This window comes from Talpa europaea (assembly GCF_964194135.1).
Source record: "Talpa europaea genome assembly, chromosome: 5".
Lineage (NCBI taxonomy): Eukaryota > Metazoa > Chordata > Mammalia > Eulipotyphla > Talpidae > Talpa > Talpa europaea.
Genome location: NC_140071.1, coordinates 257,148 through 278,038, shown reverse-complemented (window position 1 = coordinate 278,038; position 20,891 = coordinate 257,148). Strand labels below are relative to the sequence as shown.

Below are 20,891 nucleotides of genomic sequence, written 5' to 3'. Positions count from 1 at the left end.
ATAAAAGCGTCTAAGATCCAAGTGCCGAAGGCCTGTCTGGTTCAACGGGGTCGGAAACAGTGGGGTGCACGCCCCACCTGGGTGTCCGGGCCCGAGCGGGGCAGACACGGATGTAGGCTGCAGAGCCCGTGAACCACGGCCGACTTCCCGGGGGCTGTGTCCACCTGGCCGGGCCCATCCCGCTCCCTGCCTCGCTCCATTCTGCTGCCGCGGAACACGGCACTGGGGCTGGCGCCCGCTCCACCCACCCTTGGCGGGGGCTTGGCACCTCCAACCCTGAGACCACCCCAGCCTCCCGCTGCAGACCCCCGCCACGGCCCTGGTCATGGGTCACCTGGGGTGGAACCTTCAGGCCCACCTCCCGCTCCTCCGCGCCCCAGCGAGCCGGGTCCTTGGCAGGCAGGACGGGCTGGGCACCCCACTCCAGACACCACAGCCCACGCGCAGCAGAGGGCTGCACCACACCTCTACCGGCTCTGCAGGTGGTGCTGCCCCCTAGCGGCCAGGCTGCAGTCGCCAAGCGTGCACCTCAGGACAGGTCCCCAGGCCCCCCACCTCTGTGTGACATGTGCACCCCCAAACTTGAGAAATGAAGTGGGAGGGAAGCTGAGGCTGTTTTGCGGACCCCGTCTTCAGACCCTGCTGCCACCTGCCGCCCTTCTGGTTTGGATGGGCTTCAGCTTAGGCCCTCAGCCCACGGGAGGTTAAGTCACATGAGCGTTAAAGAAAATAAAAGTTCTGGAAAAAAATTTAATACTTAAAAAACCTGTAAGAAAAGAGAACATATCCTGTAACAGGCACAGGACAGGCGCCGAGAGCTTCCTCCCGGGGGACAGAGCCGTGGGCCCCGGGCAGCCTGGCTGCCAGGGGACGGTGCGGGCCACCTCCCCAGCGGGCCCCAGGGCACCGCCACCAGGAGGCCAGCCGGCCCCTTTCTCAGCAGGGCTGCCGCGCCCGCGCGGGAGGTGGCACGGAGACCCCACAGCACTTCACGAGGGCAGAGCAGCAGAACAGCCACCTCCAGGCCCGTCGAGAGTAACGTGCACAGCCCCTGGGGCGGGGGCCGGCGGGTGGGGCAGCCCTAGCGGGCAGGGACGTGCTGCCTGGTCACTGGCAAGATGAAAGCTTCTTCCTCTCCTCAAACTGCTTGTCCACCGCCAGCGACAAGGCCTGCAGGAAGCCCTCGATGGTGACCGTGGGGGCCTGGGGAAAGAGGGTGTCACGCGGCCCCACAGGCCTGGCAGCACAAAGCGCGACGGAGGGAATAGCTGCATGAGCTTGGGGCACGCGGGGCACACGCGTGTGAGCAGCCCCGCCCCGCCCCAGGTCGTCCAGCCAGGGTCCCGGTGCAGCAGAACGAGGGGACGCCCCGTGGGTGGGGGTGGGGGCACACCTGGATGAACAGCGCGTGGGCCAGGAAAGGCAGCTTTCTCAGCACACGGCCACTGAGGCCCTCGCTCTTCCTGTGAAGGGGCCACCGGTGACATCACCCCCAGGCGCCTATGGCGCTGGCCACCGCACGGCGTCACTCGCGCCCATGGCCCTGCCCGCCCTTCCCAGGCAGCCTCCCGCCCTCCTCTCCCCACGCAGACCCTCCTAAGGCCTCACGGCTCCGGGTCTAACCCCCCTCGGCAATGCCAGGCCCAGCCCATCCTCTGCAAAGCGGCCCCTTCTTGGCCAGACCCTGATTGCTCCGAAGGCTCCACTGGCCCCACCTTGTGCAGACTCAAGGCCGCTGCCAGGGTCCTTGGCTGCCAGGGCGGCGGCAGCTGGACATGCTGCCCCAGGAGCCGCACAGGACCCACAGCTCCTGCTGCCTCCTCTGCGCCACCCTGGAACACGCAGGTGTCGGGTGCGCGACACGGCAGGAAGCCAAGACAACCTGCTCAGACGCGCCCCAGGGCGCATGCCTGTCCTGCCGCGGCAGCCCAGCTCCTCCAGCCGGACGTACCTGGAGATCTCGCTCAGGAGAAGACTCAGCCTGGACACGTTGTTCTCGATAAATCCGATCATCTCCAGCTCCCGCAGGGTCAGCAGCTGCTGCCGGGGGTAGATGATCTGCCGCTGGGGACACAGGCAGGCCAGGGCCAGGGTGAGCGGCAGCCGCCGCCCCCCAGGGCCCACAGAGGGCCACAGCAAACCCCAGTGGGGCCGGCGAGCCAGCGCTCCTGCCTGAGACCGGCAAGACGGGCTCCCGCTGGGCCTGGGCGCCCGGGCCCATCGCGCGGCCTGCACGTGCACACCCCTAGCAGCCTCAGTTCCTCTCAGCAACAGAAACCGCCTGGCCTGACAGCAGGCTGCGCCGCAGGACGGGCCACCCAGGATAAGTCACCCCAGGGAGGGCCCTGGGACCCCAGGCCTGTGGGGCCAGGGGGCGGCAAGGAACCCAGGACGCCGACCATGCAGCGGCAGGTGGCCCAGCTCGTCACCAGCCTCGCTGGGCAGTGTGCCGCGGCCGTACCTTCATTAGCTCCTCCAGGCAGGAGAGATAGATCTTGAAGATGGCAGCCGCAGAGGGCGGCCCGATGTACTGCCTGATGTCCGCCCTGTCCACAAAGGCCACGTCGATCCTCTCCGTCATGTTGGATGTGGTCAGGATCACCACGTTGGAGTGCCTGGGGGTGGAGCGGGGTCACGCCGGCCACCACGGCCCTGCGCTGGCGCCCCCAGCCCCCCGGGCCCGGCTGGCCCGGCAGCTGCCCTGGGAGCACAAGGAACCCCACCGTTTAATCTGGTCGATCTGGGTCAGGACGGCGTTGACCACGCGGATGGCGTCTGAGGGCTCGGTGCCTGCCCGACAGGCATTACGGGCAGCCGTGAGGCTTTCCACCTGCAGGGTGATGCCGACAAGTGAGGCAGGCGGGCCTGCAGCAAAGGCACCGCACAGCATGGAAGGCGGCAGGCACTGCACAGCGCGGAGGGGTTGGCAGCTGCCCACGGTGCGTCCTGCCCACCTCATCGATCAACACGAACACCAGCGCGTCCTTGTCGTCAATCAGGTCTTGTATCTTCTGGAACATCTTCGTGACCAGCTTGCCGCTCTGGAACGAGACGCCCTTCAGTGTGACACCTCAGGTGGGCGTGCTGCCCCTCCAGCCGAGACCCCCAGGGTCAGAGAGCCCCGACCCCGAGCCCCCACCTCCTTGTCAGCCAGCCTCATGCCGACGTGTCCCCCACTGGCCCTGGACGGACCTGCGGATGTGGGGCCTGGCACCCGGGCCACAGGAAAGGAGCCAGCACATCCCCAAGCTCCACCCTGTCCAGTCCGGTGGACGCTGGGCCCCAGTCAACAGCCCGAAGGCCACTGCGGAGGGTCCTCTGTGTCAGATCGCCCCCACGTTCCTTTCCTGCCCGGCTCTGCCTCAGCCAGAGCTCTCAGAAGAACCCAGGGTCAGGGCCGCGCTCACCTCGGAGAACCACTTGGAAAAGAGGCTGTGGCTGTTGATCTCCACCAGCTGGCCGTAGCGGTACCTGGGGACAGAGGAGCTCAGGCAGCCAGCCTGCCGGTCCGCCACCCTGGCTGCCAGTCACTGGCAGGGAGCCAGCGGCCGCACAGGCGCTACAGGATACCCCGCGGTCCTGCTGCAGGCCGGGGCCGCATGCCGGGGACAACGTCAGAAGGGAAGCCCCTCGCTGCCCCTCACAGCGGCTCGTGTCCCGGGTGCTGCGGCACTGGCGGGTGCAAGGTGAGGCATGAGCGCCAAGCGTGCCTGGGAGGGGCCGGTCCTTCCACAGGATGCAGGGGCCGCACCTGCCCACACACCTGGCCTCCCGCCAGGCGGCGCCCTGAACACCTGCGGGCAGGCCGAGCGCCAGCAGCCATGGCTCCGGGTGCAGGCAGCCGAGGGCCACACCCCCAGTTCCGACTGACCCCAAACAGGGACTCCTGACTCCTTCCCGGTGCCTCTCACGTTTGTGAAAGCAAAAGGCTCTGTAGAAATTTCTCTCAAAAGTCGAAAACCAGTTGCCAAAGCAACTTAAGGGCGGGCTGAGGAGAAGGCTCAGAGGAGCGGCCCTGGGGCCCTGGCGTGCAGCCGGAGATCCCAGGAGACCAGCAAGAGCCCTGGACGAGCAGGGGCTCCCGCAAACCTGGGCCTCTTTCACGCGGCCTCATGGAAACCCCAAGGGCAACCCGACTCCAAGAGAGACGGCGGCCTGGACGCTGTGGCTGGTACACGGGGCTCACAGTTGGGACAAAAGAGAAGCGACACTCGGTGACCAGGAGAGCGTGGGGGTGCGAGGGGCCCCTCAGGCAGGGGGAAGCGCCCCCAGCCAGGCAGACAGGAGCGCAGAGGACCGCGAAGAGGACGGCAGCCTGCGGGCCTAGGGCAGCCTGGCTGGAAAGGGCGTGGAGCCCAGGTGCCAGTGCCGCCAGAGCTAGAGCGCCGTGCGGGTGGGGAGCTGGGGCTCTTCCCGAAAGGGATGCTGGCCCCCTGGCAGCAGGGAGGCCAGCTAGGGGGTGGGCTGGAGGTGCTGGGGCAGCCGCGGATCAGCACTGCGGCCACCCACAGCTGAGAGCCTGAAGCCCAAACCGGGATCACCGCAGGGGGCCGGGCGGGTCCACGCAGAACGTGGGGGGGGCCAGGCTGGGGCTGCTGGCCTCACCTGCCTGAGAGCCTGATGGTCAACTTCTGTGCCAGCGCTTTGCACAGCGAGGTCTTCCCTGTGCCCGGAGGCCCTGCAACGAGACGAGACGGTGGGTGTGAGCCAGCCCCACCCCAGCGCGTGCTGCAGCCGGCCACTGCGTGCAGCCACCCACCATGCAGCAGCACCACGCGGTTCAGGGTGATGAGGGTGCTGTCCACGTTCCTGTCCGAGAACAGCAGCGTGGTCGTCACGTAGTCAAGGAGCTGAACGGAGAAAGGCAAACGCAGTGAAGGCCCAGTGGGGCCGCGGGCTTGGCGGGAGGACAGTGCTACCAGCATCAGGGTACCTGAGGGCCAGCTCGGGGCATCACAGGCAGCACCACTGACGGGGCGGCCCAGGTGGTGCAGGTGTAGGCGCCGAGGACCAGGAGCCGCCCGTCCAGGCCCGCACCAGCCTGACAAGGGGCCCCTCAGGTCGTCTTGCCGCTTCCCGCCAGCCCCCCACCCCTGGGGCTCCCCAGGCCCATGGCGGAACCACCCATCCAGCACGTGCCGGGGCGCAGGCCCAACTCACGTGAGACTTGACCTCCACGTCGTAAACCAGGCTGTCCCAGAGCCCGTGGAACTCGGCTGCGACAGGACACGAGACCCACTCGCCACCGGGCTGAGCCGCCGGCCACCCCCCGCAGGCTGGGCCCAGCGTGGTCATGGCTCCCCGTAAAACCTGGTTGTCCTCAGCGTGAGGGACGCAAGCCCGGACAGTGGGCCCCGGGGTGGGAGGGGAGCCCCCAGCGGGTTCTTGGGCTGCCTGTCCCGGGGGTCCACTTCACCATGGCCATGCTGGGGAGGAAACCCCAAACTCCACCTGCCCTGACCCACACACAGCCCACAGGGAGCAGCGTAAGATACTACTGCACCCCACGCAGCCCAGGGCAGCTGAGCGCTACGCTGCCCGCCTGCAGGACAAAGGCAACAGCACTGCCTCTGGGGGTGCCCCCGCCCCCACCCCTGCGCACCGGCCGGCAGGACCCAGTGGCTGGCTGCCACGATGCTCTCGGCCTCTTCCTCCACGTTTTCACTGCTGGGTCCGTCCTCGTTCAGGTGGAAGACGTGCACGGCCACCGTGCAGGTGCTGAGGTCGATGGGCTGCGCGGGGAGACCGCGAGCCGCCACACGTAAGCCCAGGACGCCCAGCACCGCCGCCTGAGCCAAGAGCCGGCTGCTCCCGGAGTGAGTGTGCCCACCCAGCCTGCAGGCCCCTTAGCCAAAAAAAGCACCTGTCAGCTCTAGGGCCATTACAGGTGCCTGTAGTGCAACATGACCAGTACCAAGACCTCGCTCCATGCTCCTGCCACGTGCCACCTGGCACCGCAAGAGCCAGTTCTTGTAACTCTGCCTGGCTACCTGTTGGGAGCACCTGCTGCCCACAGCGCCTCAGAACGGAGGAAAACGTTTAAAATGGGCAGCGACCGGCCCCTGCCCGCAACCTGACTGACGTGTGAAGTCACCGGCAGGTGTTTCGCGGGCCCCCTCGCTCTGAAGGGCTAGAGAGGCAACCCAAGCCAGACCACACATCTGTCCGCCTCAGACGGGTGGCTGAGAGATGAGGGCGCTGGCTTGCTCTGACTTGCGGCCACGCTGTCCCCACCTCCAGGCCGACTGGCCACCCCCACACAGTGCCCTTCCCCGAGCCCAGGTCCTGAGCCCCTCAGGTGCCTAAGGGGCTGCTGGCACCGCGTGTGGGGAGTTACCTGCGGATCTTTTGCCTTCAGTTCCGTATCCACGATGGACACAGACTGGACATTTCTTGTCAGAAAAGGGTCATCGAACTCGGTCCAAGAGTAGTCGCCGAACACGATGTTGTGTCTGCTCAGCAGCTTACGGACGCTGCGCTGCACATCCTCCTTCTTCGCGGTGCTGGGACAATGAGGCCCGGGCAGGGGCCCAGAGGGTCAGGCGGGGCCCGGCCCACGTGCTGGCACAGCAGTGGGGAGTGTGGGAGCCCCATGCAAGCCCCGCCGGTTGCCAGAGCTGGTCACGCACGAGGCTGAGGCTCCCAGAAAAGCCTAGGCTTGGACGGTGCCCCTTGTCTCTGCCCTGACCCCTCACAGCCCAGGGCAGCCAGTGTCCGCGCCCTTTCACGAGGCTTCCAGCACCGTCTGGGGCAGCGACCTGAGTGCCCCTGGGCTGCATCAGGGTGTCTGTGGCCACAAGCCTTATGGTAGGCTCGTGGGGCAGAGAAGCTGGGTGGTTCTGGGGTGGTGTTCCGGGGTGGTGGGGCAGCTGGTGGAGTGATCCCGCTGGAGCACATGAAGGGGGTTTGCCGTGGGCAATGGAAATGGGGCGGCAGCGGGGGCCGGAGGGTGGCCGGGCTGTGTGTGGAGGGGAGTGCACGCGGGCTGTGGGGCCCGGAGCCCAGGTCGGGCGGGGTCGACCCAGGGATATGGGGAGCGGGCGAGGCGCGGGATCCGGGTGGGCGGGGTCCGGGCGGGACGCGCGGGGTTCGGGCAGGGGGCGCGGGGTCCGGGCGGGGCGCAGGGGCCGCGGGGGTCGGGGGGCTCACCTGCCGGCGCGCTGGTGCACCTCCACGTGCACGGTGGGCGCGTCGCCCACGCAGGGCAGCGCCTGCTTCAGGTCGCCGACCGCCTCGTCCATGGCGCCGCCGGGGACCCCGCCCGAGCGAGGCCGCCGCCGCCCCGCGCCCCCCGCAGCCACCGCCAAGCCGCCGCCGCCGCCGCCCGGGCGCTTCGAATCGGCCGCGCCGCCTGACCCGGAAGCGCTCGCGCGCCACTTCCGGCGCGGCCTCCCGCGCGTCACTCCCGGCGCGGCCCCCCGCGCGTCACTCCCGGCGCGGCCTCCCGCGCGTCACTTCCGCGGCGCTGGACTCGGCGGGCGCGCGGGAGGCGGGCTCGCCGGGCGGTCCCCGGGCTCGCGATGGGCAAGAAGCACAAGAAGCACAAGGCCGAGTGGCGCTCGTCGTACGAGGGTGGGCGCGCGGGCGCGGGCCTGGGGGGGCGGGGGGAGCGGGGCGCGGGCGGGGCCGTGGAGTTCGGCGTCTCTCAGCCTTTGCGCGCCCCGAGGCGCGGGTGCCCCTTCTCCGACTCGCCCCTCTCGGCCCTGCCTGTCGGCGCCCGGGGCTAGAAGCGGCGGCGGGGGGAGCGAGGGGGCAGCAGGCGGCTCCCGGGCCGGCACCCACCGAGCAGAAGCCCCCTCCCTGCCGCGCTGGCTGTGGGCCGGAGGCCTGGCAGGGGAGGGGCAGCAGCCGCGCCGGGGCCCACTCTCCACCCCTCCCGAGAGCGGCCTCCCGCCCGCCTGGCGGCCTTCCTGCAGCTGGTGGCGAGGGCTTTTCTGCCTCCAGATTACGCGGACAAGCCCCTGGAGAAGCCCCTGAAGCTGGTCCTCAAGGTCGGAGGAAGCGAGGTGACCGAGCTTTCTGGCTCTGGCCACGACTCCAGCTACTATGACGACAGGTCGGATCCTGAGCGGGAGAGACACAGAGAGAAGAAAAAGAAAAAGAAAAAGAAGTCGGAGAAGGAGAAGCACCTCGACGACGAGGAGAGAAGAAAGCGAAAGGTGGGAGCAGCCAGAGCTCTGGGGTCAGTGGGGTCTCGAGGCCCCAGCGGTGGCTCCTGAGCAAGGGAGGCGGCTTGTGGCCACCTGCAGACCAGGTGGTTGGCTGCCAAGGCTTCAGAAGGAGAAGCCTTGGACACGGTTTCCTGCTGCCTGTCGTCGCTGGGCCTTTCCCAGGGCTGGTGCCACTCTCATCTCCAACGCCTTGCAGGAAGAGAAAAAGCGTAAGCGAGAGAAGGAGCAGGGCGACCCTGAGGGCGAGGCTGATGATTTTGACCCCGGCAAGAGGGTGGAAGTGGAGCCACCCCCCGACCGGCCAGTCCGGGCCTGCCGCACGCAGCCAGGCAAGTGTGGGTATACAGTCCTGTAGCCCCAGGCTGTCCCTGCACCTTGGGGTTAGGGTTAGGGGCTGCAGGCCTACACACATAGTCAAGTCTTGGGTTAGGTCTGGGTCTAAAGGCCCAGGCCATGGCTGGCAGCCACCTGCCCCCAAGGGCCAGGAGGCTTGTGCTGTGTTACCACTGCAGGCATCACAGGCACCCAGGAGGAAGGGTCGGTCCCATATCTGCTGAGTTTCTCTTTTCCTTGGCTCTTGGGAGGCCTCTATTTGGGTAGTTGGTGGTCCCTGCCATGGCTTTGAGCATGCCTGGGGTGCTCAGGGGGTGCCGGATGAGCAGGCAGACACATGGGGCCTGGATGGGGTCGAGGGCTGGTCAGGGCCAGGCGGTGTGCAGCCACAGAATGCTCCCCACTGGGGTTTGCAGTAGCCTTCGCTGTCTTTGTTTGCTGTTGTCTGGAGTTTGCGCCTGGTCCACGCAGCAGGCTCCAATGAGGCTGTGTCTTGAGCATCTGTCGCTCCTCTGCGAGGGCCACTGCATGCACGGCGTGTCTTCCGGGGCCATGGCCTGGGGATTACAGGCTAGTGACAGTTACTGGCGTCACGTGCGTGGGGTGTGGGCCGTACTCTTGTTGGGAAGGGCATGCTGCCCAGGCTGGTCCCAGCTTCACTGTGAGCTGTGGAGTGGGGCTCTTGATTGCATGGGCCCAGGGCCGGGAGCGGTGGCAGGGAAGGTGCCACTGCATGCGGCAGTGCCAGGAGTGTGTTCCGACACCCGCAGCCTACGTGCTGGCCTCAGGCTAAGCGTCGCCAGAGTCACAAGCCCACGGCCGAGCTACCCTGCTCTGCGTGGTCTCACGTGGGGTCAGTTTAAGCTGTCTCCGGGGGCGCCAAGGACGTCAGCAGAGACCTGACTATGTGTGTGTCGGCTGTGTCCATGTCTCTGCGCTGGTCCCGGAGCCCCATGTGTCATGCCTTTTGACCTCACTTTACAGACGGGGAGCTGGGGGGACCCGAGGATTAGAACTCTAGGATGGTCACTGAACCCTGACTTGCTTGTTGGCCCAAAGCGTTTGTCCTCAGACCTCACCCAGATGCCCGGCCCAGGGTGGTGCTGCAGGTGGCCTGGCAGCCCTTCTTGCCCAGTTGAGCTTTGTGGGGCTGAGGCTAGACGGCTACACCTTCGTAGTCCAGTTCTTGAATTGGGAAGAGTTGTGAAATACAGAGCCATCCAGTAACCAGCTCCTCGTCTGGTCGCGTTATCAGCTGAGAACGAGAGCTCACCGATCCAGCAGCTGCTCGAGCACTTTCTCCGCCAGCTGCAGAGGTGAGGGGTTGAGGGTGCGGGCAGAGGGGAGGCGCTGAAGGCATGCCAGCCGCCTGTCTTCTGTCCCTGTGGCACAGGCAGGCTGTGTGCAGACCAGGGTGGCACAGATCCCCCATGCCGCCGCGTCTCTGGCAGGGGGGTCTTGGCTGGTGTGTGCCTGGCGCCTGGCAAGGGTCCAGTGGCTTTGGGGTTTCTGTTTCTGCAACAGCTGTCACCCCTTCGAAAGCGTGAGCCTCGAGCCAATCTCTCAAACAAACTTAACGTGGAGTTAGTTGCGTTCAGTTTGTCTACGGATCCTGCGGTGTCTGGACACTCAGAGGTCAGGGCCTAAGCGAGGCCATCTGTGTTTCCAGGAAAGACCCTCACGGCTTCTTCGCTTTCCCCGTGACGGATGCCATCGCCCCCGGTTACTCGATGATCATCAAGCACCCGATGGACTTCGGCACCATGAAAGACAAGATCGGGGCGAACGAGTATAAGTCGGTCACCGAGTTCAAGGTGTGTCGCGGCCGGACCTGGGGTGGGGCCTCTCCCTGGCGGTGCGCTTAGGGGTCGGCCTCAGCAGGACACCTGGGCCAGTGAGGACGTGTCCGGTTGGCACAGTCCAGAGCGGGTTCATGTGGAAGACTCTCCCGGTTCCGGCTCTCCCTCGTGGCGGCTGTGGCCTCGCGTGGGGCACGGTCCTCTGAGGCCCGCAAGGGGCACAAGCAAGGCGGAAGCCCCTGCTTAGCTGGGAGCGGGGGGCAGAGCCCTCGTGCCCTCCCGAGGGCCGGGCTATGTTTCTGTTCCTGGGGGACATGCAGATTTGACTCCCATGGAGCACCCTCCAGGAGGGGGGCCCTCCCAGGAGCTGGGGCCATGGGGACCTGGAGTGGACTCGGGGCAGGTGGTGGCCTGAGGCTGGCCCTGAGGGCCTTCACCCTCCCAGACATGGGCCCTGGTTGGGTCGCTGGGCAGGGTGCCGCGGCGACCCTCCTGGCCCACGTGCCAGGTGAGTGGGCTTGTGTCCCTGCCTGGGCTCTGTCCTGGGTCTGGGTCTTGGGAGGGCCCCAGCAGCAGCTCTGGGTTGCCTGGGGAGGCTCAGTGCCCATGATCCATCCTGTTGCCACCACTTCTGGCGCAGACGTGTGCCAAGGAGCCCAGTTGGGGAGAAACACGACGTGTTGGGTGATTCATTCTGGGTCAGGTCTGGCCCTTTTTGTTTCAATGGTCTTGGTCCAGTGTCCACGGTGCAGGGCAGCTCACAGACATTCGGGAGGGAGGCGGAACACACCCTGGCTCTCAGCTGCCCTCGACTTGGCGGTCAAGACGCTGCGGCCGTGGGGAGCCGTGGGGAGCCGTGGGCTCCGGCACATCTGCTCGCCGGCATGCAGTGCTGGTCAGGGCCCACGGGCCGCTGTGTGCATTCTGAGTGCCGCGCTGTATTCCAGGCGGAGCGGCTAGTCCAGTGCTCCCCGCCCAGGTCTGCCCGCCCTCCTGCGGCCTCCGTGCTGCCGTCCCGTCCCGTGGTGAGCCTGGGTCGCGCTGTGTGGGCTCAGCAGGCGAGCCTGTGTCTTTCCAGGCAGACTTCAAGCTGATGTGCGACAACGCCATGACGTACAACCGGCCGGACACGGTCTACTACAAGCTGGCCAAGAAGATCTTGCACGCCGGCTTCAAGATGATGAGCAAAGTAAGGGCCGCTGCCCGCGGGTGGAGAGTGTCCGTTCCACGCCACAGCCTCACTCGCCGACGCTGGTCCGCACCATTCTCCTGCCCCGCCCGCCCGCGGGGTGCACCCAGCTCTAGGCTAGCTGCCCCCTGCCGCCTGCTCTGGCTCCTGCCCTGCTCTGCGTCCCCGCCAGGGCCCCAGCCAGTCCTGAGCCTGGGCGTCCAACCATCAGATTGCAGCCAGACCGGCGGGTCTGTGTGGTCTCTTCCCTGAGCCAGACAGGCCTCCCGATCTGCCGGGGTCGGGCCCACGTCCCCACGTAGACCAGACATGGCCAGTGGCCGCAGAGGTCCCTCCCGCTCTGGGGCTGGCGCTGGGCAGCCTGGGCGCTGAGCCCGCAGGTGGGCGGAGGCAGGGGGGCTGCAGCCACCCCACCGCACGCTTCGCCGGGCGCTGCGGGGCAAGGCCGAGCCTGCTCTCCTCTCTGCTTGCAGGAGCGGCTGCTGGCCCTGAAGCGCAGCGTGTCGTTCATGCAGGACGTGGATTTCTCTCAGCAGGCAGCGCTTCTGGGCGGCGAGGACGCAGCCGTCGAGGAGCCGGTGCCCGAGGCGGTCCCCGTGCAGGTGGAGACCGCCAAGAAGTCCAAGCGGCCGAGTAGAGAAACTATCAGGTAAAGGGGCACCGTGCACAGGGGGGAGCCGCACCTGCGTGGGCCGGCCAGGCCCTTCAAGCAGCATCTGGCACCCAGCGGGCCACCTGGGCCAGGGCCTCCCCGCGGGCGTCTGTGGGGCCTGGGCTGCTGCCCGAGCCCTCATGACTGCCCTGCACCCCACTCTCCCAGGGCCCACAGGGCAGGGAGCCTGCGGTGGGGTGAGTCCTGGTCTCTGCACTCCCGTCCCGGTGCTGTGGGTGCCAAGCGAGGGCGTGACTGCCCGGTGCTTGGCCCCACCACAGGGAGGACCTACCCGCTCCCCGAGCTTGCACAGAGGCCACCGCCAGCCCTTGGGGTCTGTGCTGGGCTTCCTGGTGGTGCTTCTGCGGATGGTGCCATCACTGCTAACACATTCTGCAGCCCCTGAGGTGGCGGGAGCCCGTACAGTGCCCTTTGCTGCCGGGGCTGCCGTGGTGACCGTGTCTCTGCCTCACAGTTGCGTGTTTGAGCCGGAGGGCAATGCCTGTAGCCTGACTGACAGCACGGCTGAGGAGCACGTGCTGGCGCTGGTGGAGCACGCCGCCGACGAGGCCCGGGACCGTCTGGACCGCTTCCTCCCAGGTGGCAAGGTAGCACCTGCCCGCCCCCCCAACCCCTCCACCCCCCGCCCCCGGCCCAGGCTGCGGGCTCTCGGGCGAGGCCAGGCCAGCTCAGTGTGGGGTGGTGCCTCTGGCCGCCCGCTGACTACCCGCAGGCTAACTGGCAGGCAGGAAAGAGCCCCGAAAAACTGTGGCGAAAGAGGGTGCAGGAAGGGGAGCCACCCCAGGGGGTGAGGGCGCCTGGCGGGGCAGCTCCACTTGCGTGGGCGGGAAGCAGGACTGGGTCGGCCTGAGAGAGCCTGGCGGTGTGAGCTGTGAAGTCTGGGGGCCCCAGCGTCCTGTCTCTGCCCCGTCCTTTGTGGTGGTTCTTGCAGCGGCTGCGACCATAAGAGCAGCAGGGATGGGCAGGGCCAGGAGACGTTGTTGCCCCTTGGGAGCCCGCCTGCCGGGCCCTCCCCCAGCTGGCCCCGTCCTGCCTCTTGGCGCCTGCAGCGTGGTGGTGCTCTGACCCCGTGGGCGGCCTGGGTGGCTGGTCCTCAGCAAAGGGCCCATTCTGTGTCCTCTTGTGGCAGAGGACTAGGTCCCTGCCCGGCATCCCCTGGGGAGCGTGAGTTCCCGCGCCGCTGCCCCCGCCTTGGGGTCGTCATGACGAGGCCACCATGGCAGTCCTGACGCCCCTGACGGGACTGTCCGGGATGCCCAGCGAGGTGCTCGGCCCTCCCCATGCTGTCCGCTGTGCGGGAAGAGCCCGCAGTGGCATCCAGATGCGCCAGGCCTGGGCCCGTGGACAGCGGTCCTGCCTGTCTGGTGTTACGGGAACTGGGCGTGCCGCCACCCTCCGAGCCTGCTCCCTCCTGGGTGCCTCAGGCCTCTGTGTCCTTTCAGCTTGGGGCTCGGCGAGCACTCAGCATCCCGCTGCTGCCCCGCGCTCAAGTCTGAGCCGCTGCTCTCTCCTGGACACCCGTGCTGCCACTCCCATGGCGCCACCGCCCCAGCCCTGGGGCCCACGCGGTTACGGGGATACACACCCTTGGCATGCGGCCAGCTGTCGCTGACCAGGGGTGACCCGCTGCCTTGCAGATGGGCTACCTGCGGAGGACTGGGGAGGGCAGCCTGCTGTACAGCGTGGTCAGCGCTGCGGAGCCCGACGCCGATGGTGGGTGTTCCCCCCCGCCCACCCTCCCTCCCCACCGCCCACCGCCCTGGCTTTCGGTGGCTGCCCCTCCCCAGAGCTTTGGGGAGCCCCCGTGCAGCTTGGCGCAGGAGGGCCACATGTCTCGGGTAGAGCAGCTGCCGAGTGACGGGTGCCCATGGCCAGCCTGGCACGTTGGGGCCTCCTGCCACGCCGTGGCTTGGCTCATGGCGCCTGTGCTCTTGCAGAGGAGGAGACACACCCGGTGGACCTGAGCTCCCTGTCCAGCAGGCTGCTCCCCGGCTTCCCCGCGCTGGGCCTCAAGGATGAGCGCCGCAGCAGAGGTAGGTGGGCGTGGCTGCCTCTTCCCAGGGCCCCGCTGGGGGCCAGGGGCCGCCTATTGGACGGGGGCTGTGGTGGCATCTCCCTGGCTCTTCGCCACACGTGCCCCACCCCAGGCTCAGCTCCCTTTGTCCTGGCACATCCACCAAGCTACGGATGGGCGGGGGTGCCTGCAGATGCCCCAGTTCCTGGGGCCAGGGAGGGGCTGCTGGTGTTGGCCACGGCGTCCACGGCCGGCACTGGGGTCAGGTCCCTGGGCTGGGCCCCGCGCATGGCGCTCACACCGCTGGACGCAGTGGGGCCGCGGGGCTGAGCCTGTCTCCCCCCTGCAGTCACGTTCCTGTCCAGCGCCAGCACCGCGCTCTCCACGCACAACAACTCCGTCTTTGGCGATCTCAAGGCCGAGGAGGCCGAGCTGCTCTACTCGGCCTACGGGGACGAGACGGGCGTGCAGTGCGCGCTGAGGTGAGCCCGGCTCCCGCCTCGGGCAGTGCTGGGCACAGACACGCCAGCCTGTGGGGCCTGGGGTCCCGGGGGCACTGGCCTAGCTGCTGCCCCTGCAGCCTCCAGGAGTTCGTGAAGGATGCCGGGAGCTACAGCAAGAAGATGGTGGACGACCTGCTGGACCAGATCACAGGCGGGGACCACTCGCGGGCGCTCTTCCAGCTGAGGCAGGTGAGCGCCGCCCCTCCAGCCGCTCCTCCCGTGTGGACGCTGTCTGCTGACGGGCCCTGCCGACGGCCGGCGCATGCGCCCTGCCAGCCCGACCCCGCTGCGCCCTCTCCCCGCCCTCTGGCGCCCGCCGACCCCGCGTCTCGGGAGGGCTCTCGTGTTTCCCTGGCCCGCGTGCAGCCAGCGCTGCCCCGCTCAGGTCCTGCGGTCACCCCGCCCGTCTCTGGGCTTCGGCTCTGCTCCGCCAGGGCTGAGGGCTGGCCGGCTCGTGCACGTCGCCAGGCCTGGCCCGTGCTCCGGCCCGCCGGCCCTGCGTGTGGCGTCTCCGGCGCGGTGGGTGTGCCAGGCAGCGCGTGACCCTCGAGTCCCCACAAGCTGGCGCTTCCGCTTCCTCCCGGGGGTCGCGCCTGGTCAGAGGGCGCGGGCCGCAGCACGAGCGCGTCTCCTGGGGAGGGGACTCGGAAGTCACGGCCACGGTCCTCTTCCTGCCGGGAGCCGTGAACTCCCGACGCGCGTGTCTCCGTGTCCTCTCGAGCGCTGGGAGCCGGGCCTGGAGCGGGCCGAGCCCTTTGCGGTGGGCGGCAGGCAGCCAGCCCCTCGCTCTCCCACTGCTGGCCATTCGGGGCTCCCAGGTGGAGCTGCCCCCACGTCCCCACACCGTCACCCCCTCGTGGCAGCCACGGGGGCAGCGTCCCTGCCGTGCCCCCCCCCCACCTCACCCTCGGGGTTCTGCCCAGCACCCTGTGGAGCTGCCCCCTGTGTCCCCTGGCCCGTCCCCGTCTGCCGCAGCTGGTGGGAGCAGGGCCCTGGGCCTGGGGGGAGGTGGGGATGCAGCCCGTCCCCCGGGCGAGTCCCAGCAGGGCCCCCTCCCGCGTGCTCTGTGTTGCAGAGGCGGAGCGCCCCCGGCGAGCCCTCGGGTGACGCGAAGGTGAGTCCTGCAGGCAGCCGCGCGTGGGGCCTCCGGGGAGCGTGCTCCCGGCGCCTCATTCGGGGTGGGAGAAGTCAGGGGCGCCACGGGGGGTAAGCTGGGTGAGGCTGGCCCACCCCTGGAGGGCAGTTCTGGAAGGCTGGGCGGCCGGCCGGACGCGGCGGTCCTGCTCACGGTCGGCGGGCGTGGCGGCCGCCTGTGCTCCCCGCCTTGTCTGTGTCCCGCCGGCAGGTGGGGGACTCGCAGGGAGACGGCAGCTCCGTCCTGGACTTCATGGCGGCCAAGCCGTATTCCGATGTCTCCCTGGATATCTCCATGCTGGGCTCTCTGGGTAGGTGGTCACGCGCCCCCATGGCCCCTACCCTGCTGGGCCGGCTCAGCACCAGGGGGCAGCCCTGTGCCCCCGGCATGTGGCCAGCCGCCCAGTGGCCGTGAGCTGAGGGCCACTGTCCCTGCACCTTCCTGTGGCCCCAGACCCTTTCCCGGGTCTCCCAGCGACACCGGGCACGACTGGCACCTCCAGGCTGCGCGCCCCACCCCCACTCCCGCGTCTGAGCCCCTGTCGCCCAGAACGCTCCCCACTCCTCCAGGTGCAGCCGCATCTCCAGCTCTTTGGTGTCGCTCTGGGGGTGCAGCAATGCACCCACACCCCTTGGGCAGTGTGGCCCAGGTCGCGGGGTGAGGCAGGAGGGGTGCCAGGGGCCCGGGCTTGGGCGGTGGCATGGCTGTGGTGGGCACCGCGGGGCCTGGAGCTGATGCCCATGTGCAGGCAAGGTGAAGAGGGAGCTGGAGCCGGAGGACGGCCCCCTGAGCCTGGACGAGACGGCCCGGCTGCTGCAGGACCTGCAGGGGGCGCAGGCGGAGCGCGGGGGCTCCCAGCCACCCTCCAACCTCAGCTCACTGTCCAACGCCTCCGACCGGGAGCAGCAGCACCTGGGTAGGCCACCCCGGGGTCCCACCTGTGGTCCCCACGGCCCTCCCCCAGGCGCTGCCCGCTCCGCCCTCCAGCGGGCCGGTGGCGCCTCACACCGGGCCAGACTGTGCGTGCGCTGGCGGAGGCCGTGGACACGAGGGCTCAAAGGCCCAGATGGGCCTCGGCTCCCGGTGCAGCCCAGCAGCCCCTGGGCCGAGCTCCCCAGAGTCCTGCTGGGCTGGCGCGAGGCCTCCCTTGGCAGGGCCCCGCGCGTTTGAGAGTGGCGGTCAGTGCGTTCCTCTGCCCAGCTGCTCCTATCCCTGTAGGCCGCGGTGGCGCGCTGGTCTAGGGGTTGCAGCTGCTGAGGCCCAGGTGCCGAGGGTGGCAGCACAGCTGCTGCTGTCCGATGCCCGTGGCGGGGCTGGCTGGGGCAGGGCTGGGCACCCTGCAGGGCGGCTGCCGGGGGTGGGACACGGTGGACTGGGGAGGGCCCGGGGTGAGGTGTCCCCCCGCTGTTGCAGGGAGCCCCTCACGCCTCAGTGTTGGGGAGCAGCCAGAGGCGACGCATGACCCCTACGAGTTCCTCCAGAGCCCGGAGCCTGCCGCCCCTGCGAAGAGCTAGCGCCAGCCCGACCCCACGCTCGGGCGCCCGTGGCAGCGAGAGGACACAGGAGCCGGCATGGCCCGGCCCTCTGAGGTCGGGGTCGCCTGCCCACGCGCTGCCCTGCAGGCGGGCGCGTGTCCTCCAGCCCCCTGTGCTCTGCCCGCTGGTGCCAGCCACACTTCTGGGGCAGGTGGGGCCGCCAGGCAGGCCGCGGGGCTGCCGCCTCCTGATGGGCTAGCACTGCGTCCACACGCGACCCTCGGCCCGCCTGTCTCGACGCCCGTTTGCTTGTAAAATGCGCGGGTTTTAATAAAGACGTGCAGCGCGTGCAGTGTGGAGCTCGTGTGCGCGGCGGCTTCCTGCCCTCTGCTGTCCTGTCCACGTCAGCTGGGCCTGGGCACCCACAGCTCAGGCCCCGACCCGCGCAGCCCCACGCTGCCCCTCCCGGCTGCCCACACGGTCGTCCGGACTGGCTGAGGCCCCGCGACTCTTGGCTGATGAGGGACGTGGAAAAGGGAGTCTTGCCTGGTCGGGACAAAAGGCCTTGGGGGTCTCATCGGAGCCCAGGAATGTGTCCCCAGGCTGCAGAGTTGGGCCTGGACCCTGCAGCTGGCCCTCTGCGGCCTTGGCCCCCGCCCTGCCCGTCCCTGCAGGGAGGCTGGGGCCTGGGGCAGCCTCAGCCTCAGGGCTCCCTGGCACCGCCACTGCCTGAGCCCCACAGCAGCAGGCCAGGGTGGGCTCGAGTGAGACCCGAGAGTGGCATGAAAAAGTTCCAAGATGGGCGGTGCTGGGCCACCGGGCTGCAGTGGGAGGCGCTGCTGCTCGCCACCCCAGCCAGTGGGGGTGGGAGGGACGCCCTGCTGGGTGTTGGCCTCGGGGACGCCACGCTGGCCTGGGGAGACGGGGCAGGGCCTCCAACCCAGGCCCCTTTCTGGAGTCTGACAAGGTAGCCGCTGACGGGAACGCGAGCAGCTCAGCAGCATTGGGCACTTCCGCCACGCCCCTGGTTCTGGAACATTCCGTGTCGGCAGCCACCGGCCTTTCCTGGCCCTGGTGCCCACCCCACTCGGCCTTTGGGTGTTGCTGAGGGTGTTGCTGAGACTCAGGGCAGGTGCTGCCTGCGCAGAGGGGCAGGCGCTGCCCAAGGTGCCCGGGTGTGACCTGACCCTCGGCCGTGGCGCCTCGGACAACGGCCCGCCACGGCGCTCTGCTTCCGAGATAACTTGAGAAGCTGGGAAGTCAGACCCTGCTCCCCCCGAGAAGCCTCGGGGGACACAAGAGCGAGGACCTGCCGCCTTCAAGGGTCTCAGGAGCCAGGACGGGGACCCGTAACCTGCACCGTGGCCCTCCCGGGGCCGCTCGGGCAGGGCGGGCAGTTGGTCACTGCCGCGCTGGGGAGACGGGCCGGGGCCCCAGCCGTCCTATGCACGTCCAGCTCGCGCCTGCAGCAGCGACAGCTTGGGCTTCCCCGTCGCCGCCGGCCCAGACGAGCTCGCGCCCACCAAGACGGCCGGGCCACGGGCAGGCCTTGGGGCGGGCGGAGATGGCGGGCGCAGGCTGCCTGCTGCTCAGCCCCTGGCGGAGACTGGGAAGAGCCGAGAGGTGGCGCTGCGTGCCCAGCCCCCTGCCTGACGGCCTCTCCGTGGCTGGTGCTGCCATCGTGGCCTGGAGGGTTGTGCCAACGCCAGCCCAGCTGGCCAGTGGCTCTGGCTGCCAATAGCGTCAGCGGGAGCGGCCAGGGCCCTGCTGGCCCCTCAGTCCAGGGCCCAGCCCACCCAGGCTGTGACCCGAGCCCCGGGGGTCCGGAGCCCCGATGGGTGTGTGACGAGGGCGGTTCTGCCCCACACCGACAGCTTCACGGACGGCTTCACAAACAGCTGCATGGACACAGGCCCAGGGCTGCCCAGCTGCCCCCTCCGGGCTGCTCTGGGGCCCCTCCCCTCCTGCTAGGATGAGGCCCCCTCTGACCAGGAGCCGCTGCCGGCTGTCGGAGGCACAGCTCCAGGCCTCTGCAGCTCGAGCCCTGGTCCTGGTGGGTCTGGCCTCGCACCTGGAGGGCACCACACTGCTGCCTTGCGGGGTCCTGGGGGGCACAGGCCAGGCTGCATCGCACCCGCCATGCAGGCCGCCCAGTGCCCATCTGGTCTGGCCATGGGCACCTGGGCCTTCACCTCAGCCGGACGTGGCTTTGGGGCAGGGGTCAGTGTGGGCTCGTGTCTGCTCAGGCCCACCCACAGGTGAGGCCTCGGGCCCTGGTCCCTCATCCCCGGGGCCCAAGGTGGGGACTCCCAGGAGGCCACCTGGGCCCTCTCCACTCCTGTCCTCAACCCGCAGGTTGTCCAGGAGCCAGGCCTCCCTGTGCAGGCCCCCCCACCGCCCCTCAGGCCAGGCCGTTGGCAGGAGACAGGCTTGGGCAAGCGACACTGAGCAGGACAGACGTTGGCCTGGGCGCTGCCCACTGGGTAGCAGGCGGCAGCCCTGACTGGCGGGAAGACCCCCACCCTGGCCATCCCACCAGCGGCCCTGGTGCCCGCTGCACCCCCCGGACCTCTCCTCGGCAGCAGCCTGGCCTCCACAGTCCTGTTGGTGCCGCTCACCCTCCCCTCCCCGAGGCCTGTGGAGGGCCATGTGTGGGGGCCTCAGATGGGGTCCTGGAAGCAGGACTCCTTGAGCTGCTTGCACAGCCTTGTTGGCCGGCTCAAAGGGGACCCTTGGCGGCACCCCTGCCTGCGGAGCTCACAGCAGGAGCCAGAGGCAGGTCCAGCCTGCCCTGGCACTGAGGCCCCTGCTTGCCCGCTCCTGGGCGGGGAGGGCCAAGCACCCAGCTAGGGGCAGCAGCTCCGGCCAGAACTCAGCCAGGAGGGTGGAGTCCGGCCCCTCCCGAGCCCCGGCCTTTGTGACGCTGCTGGTGTCCTCACTGCTATGGCAACCAGCACAGCTGCCCGAGGCCCACACTGACCACGCCAGGAGAGTGTCAGGTGGTGGAGGTTGCAGGTGCTTGGCACACCTGGTGATTCGGGCCCTTCCGCCCTCTGTTCTGATCGGAACCTGCTTGGTATCCACTTCTGTGAGGTCCGTGCTGGCCCGCGCAGGACAAAGGGCCGCGTGCGATGGCGTGGCCGCCCTGCCCACGGTTGCTGGAGCGGCCCTGATGGGGCGGGGCCGGGGTCAGGCTCAGGGAGCTGAGGGGCACTGCGTGGTGAAAGGCAGATGGCGGCCCTGGGGGGCGGGGCGGGGGACAGACTGGCGGTGGGGGCCCGAGTGGCTCCTGTGCCTTCCCAGGGGCCGCCACCTGACCGGCCCAGGCACGGCTGCTGGGCCTTGTAGGGGGCGGTGGCGGCGGGCCTGGCCAGTCCGGCCCTCGCAAGGTCTCCCCTGCACGGCTCACACTTGGTGAAGGGCTCACGTGGGCTCTGGGGGGGTGGCAAGCGCGCCCCTGCGAGGGGTGGGGTGCCTGGCCTGTGCCCGGCGTCCAGCCCACCCCCTGCCCCGCAGGCCCTGCATACCCAGGAGTCCGCACGCCCGCACACGCGCACCGGCACTGCCGGGCAGAACGCTGGCCATGGGCCTCCAGGTAT

The 20,891-nt window shown here is 69.0% G+C and overlaps 2 protein-coding genes across 2 annotated transcripts; one reads left to right on the top strand and one right to left on the bottom strand.

Annotated features, from left to right (window-relative positions):
- Positions 1-742: 742 nt before the first annotated feature.
- TRIP13 (thyroid hormone receptor interactor 13) lies at positions 743-7,241 on the bottom strand (the record flags this gene model as incomplete). Its single annotated transcript, XM_084233705.1, has 13 exons — positions 743-1,203; positions 1,394-1,463; positions 1,952-2,064; positions 2,462-2,615; positions 2,724-2,830; positions 2,955-3,041; positions 3,408-3,471; positions 4,606-4,678; positions 4,760-4,850; positions 5,161-5,216; positions 5,603-5,732; positions 6,338-6,503; positions 7,150-7,241. The coding sequence occupies 13 exons, from the start codon at positions 7,239-7,241 to the stop codon at positions 1,108-1,110; spliced, it is 1,299 nt and encodes a 432-aa protein (XP_084089831.1). The 3' UTR covers positions 743-1,107.
- A 228-nt stretch (positions 7,242-7,469) lies between these two features.
- On the top strand, positions 7,470-17,691 carry BRD9 (bromodomain containing 9). Its single transcript, XM_084233521.1, has 16 exons — positions 7,470-7,572; positions 7,945-8,159; positions 8,368-8,506; positions 9,760-9,820; positions 10,174-10,318; positions 11,382-11,492; positions 11,966-12,141; positions 12,620-12,752; positions 13,803-13,878; positions 14,103-14,198; positions 14,529-14,661; positions 14,760-14,871; positions 15,758-15,796; positions 16,028-16,127; positions 16,566-16,733; positions 17,231-17,691. Exons 1-16 carry the CDS (start codon positions 7,521-7,523, stop codon positions 17,329-17,331), a joined length of 1,857 nt encoding a protein of 618 aa, XP_084089647.1. The 5' UTR covers positions 7,470-7,520; the 3' UTR covers positions 17,332-17,691.
- Positions 17,692-20,891: the final 3,200 nt, after the last annotated feature.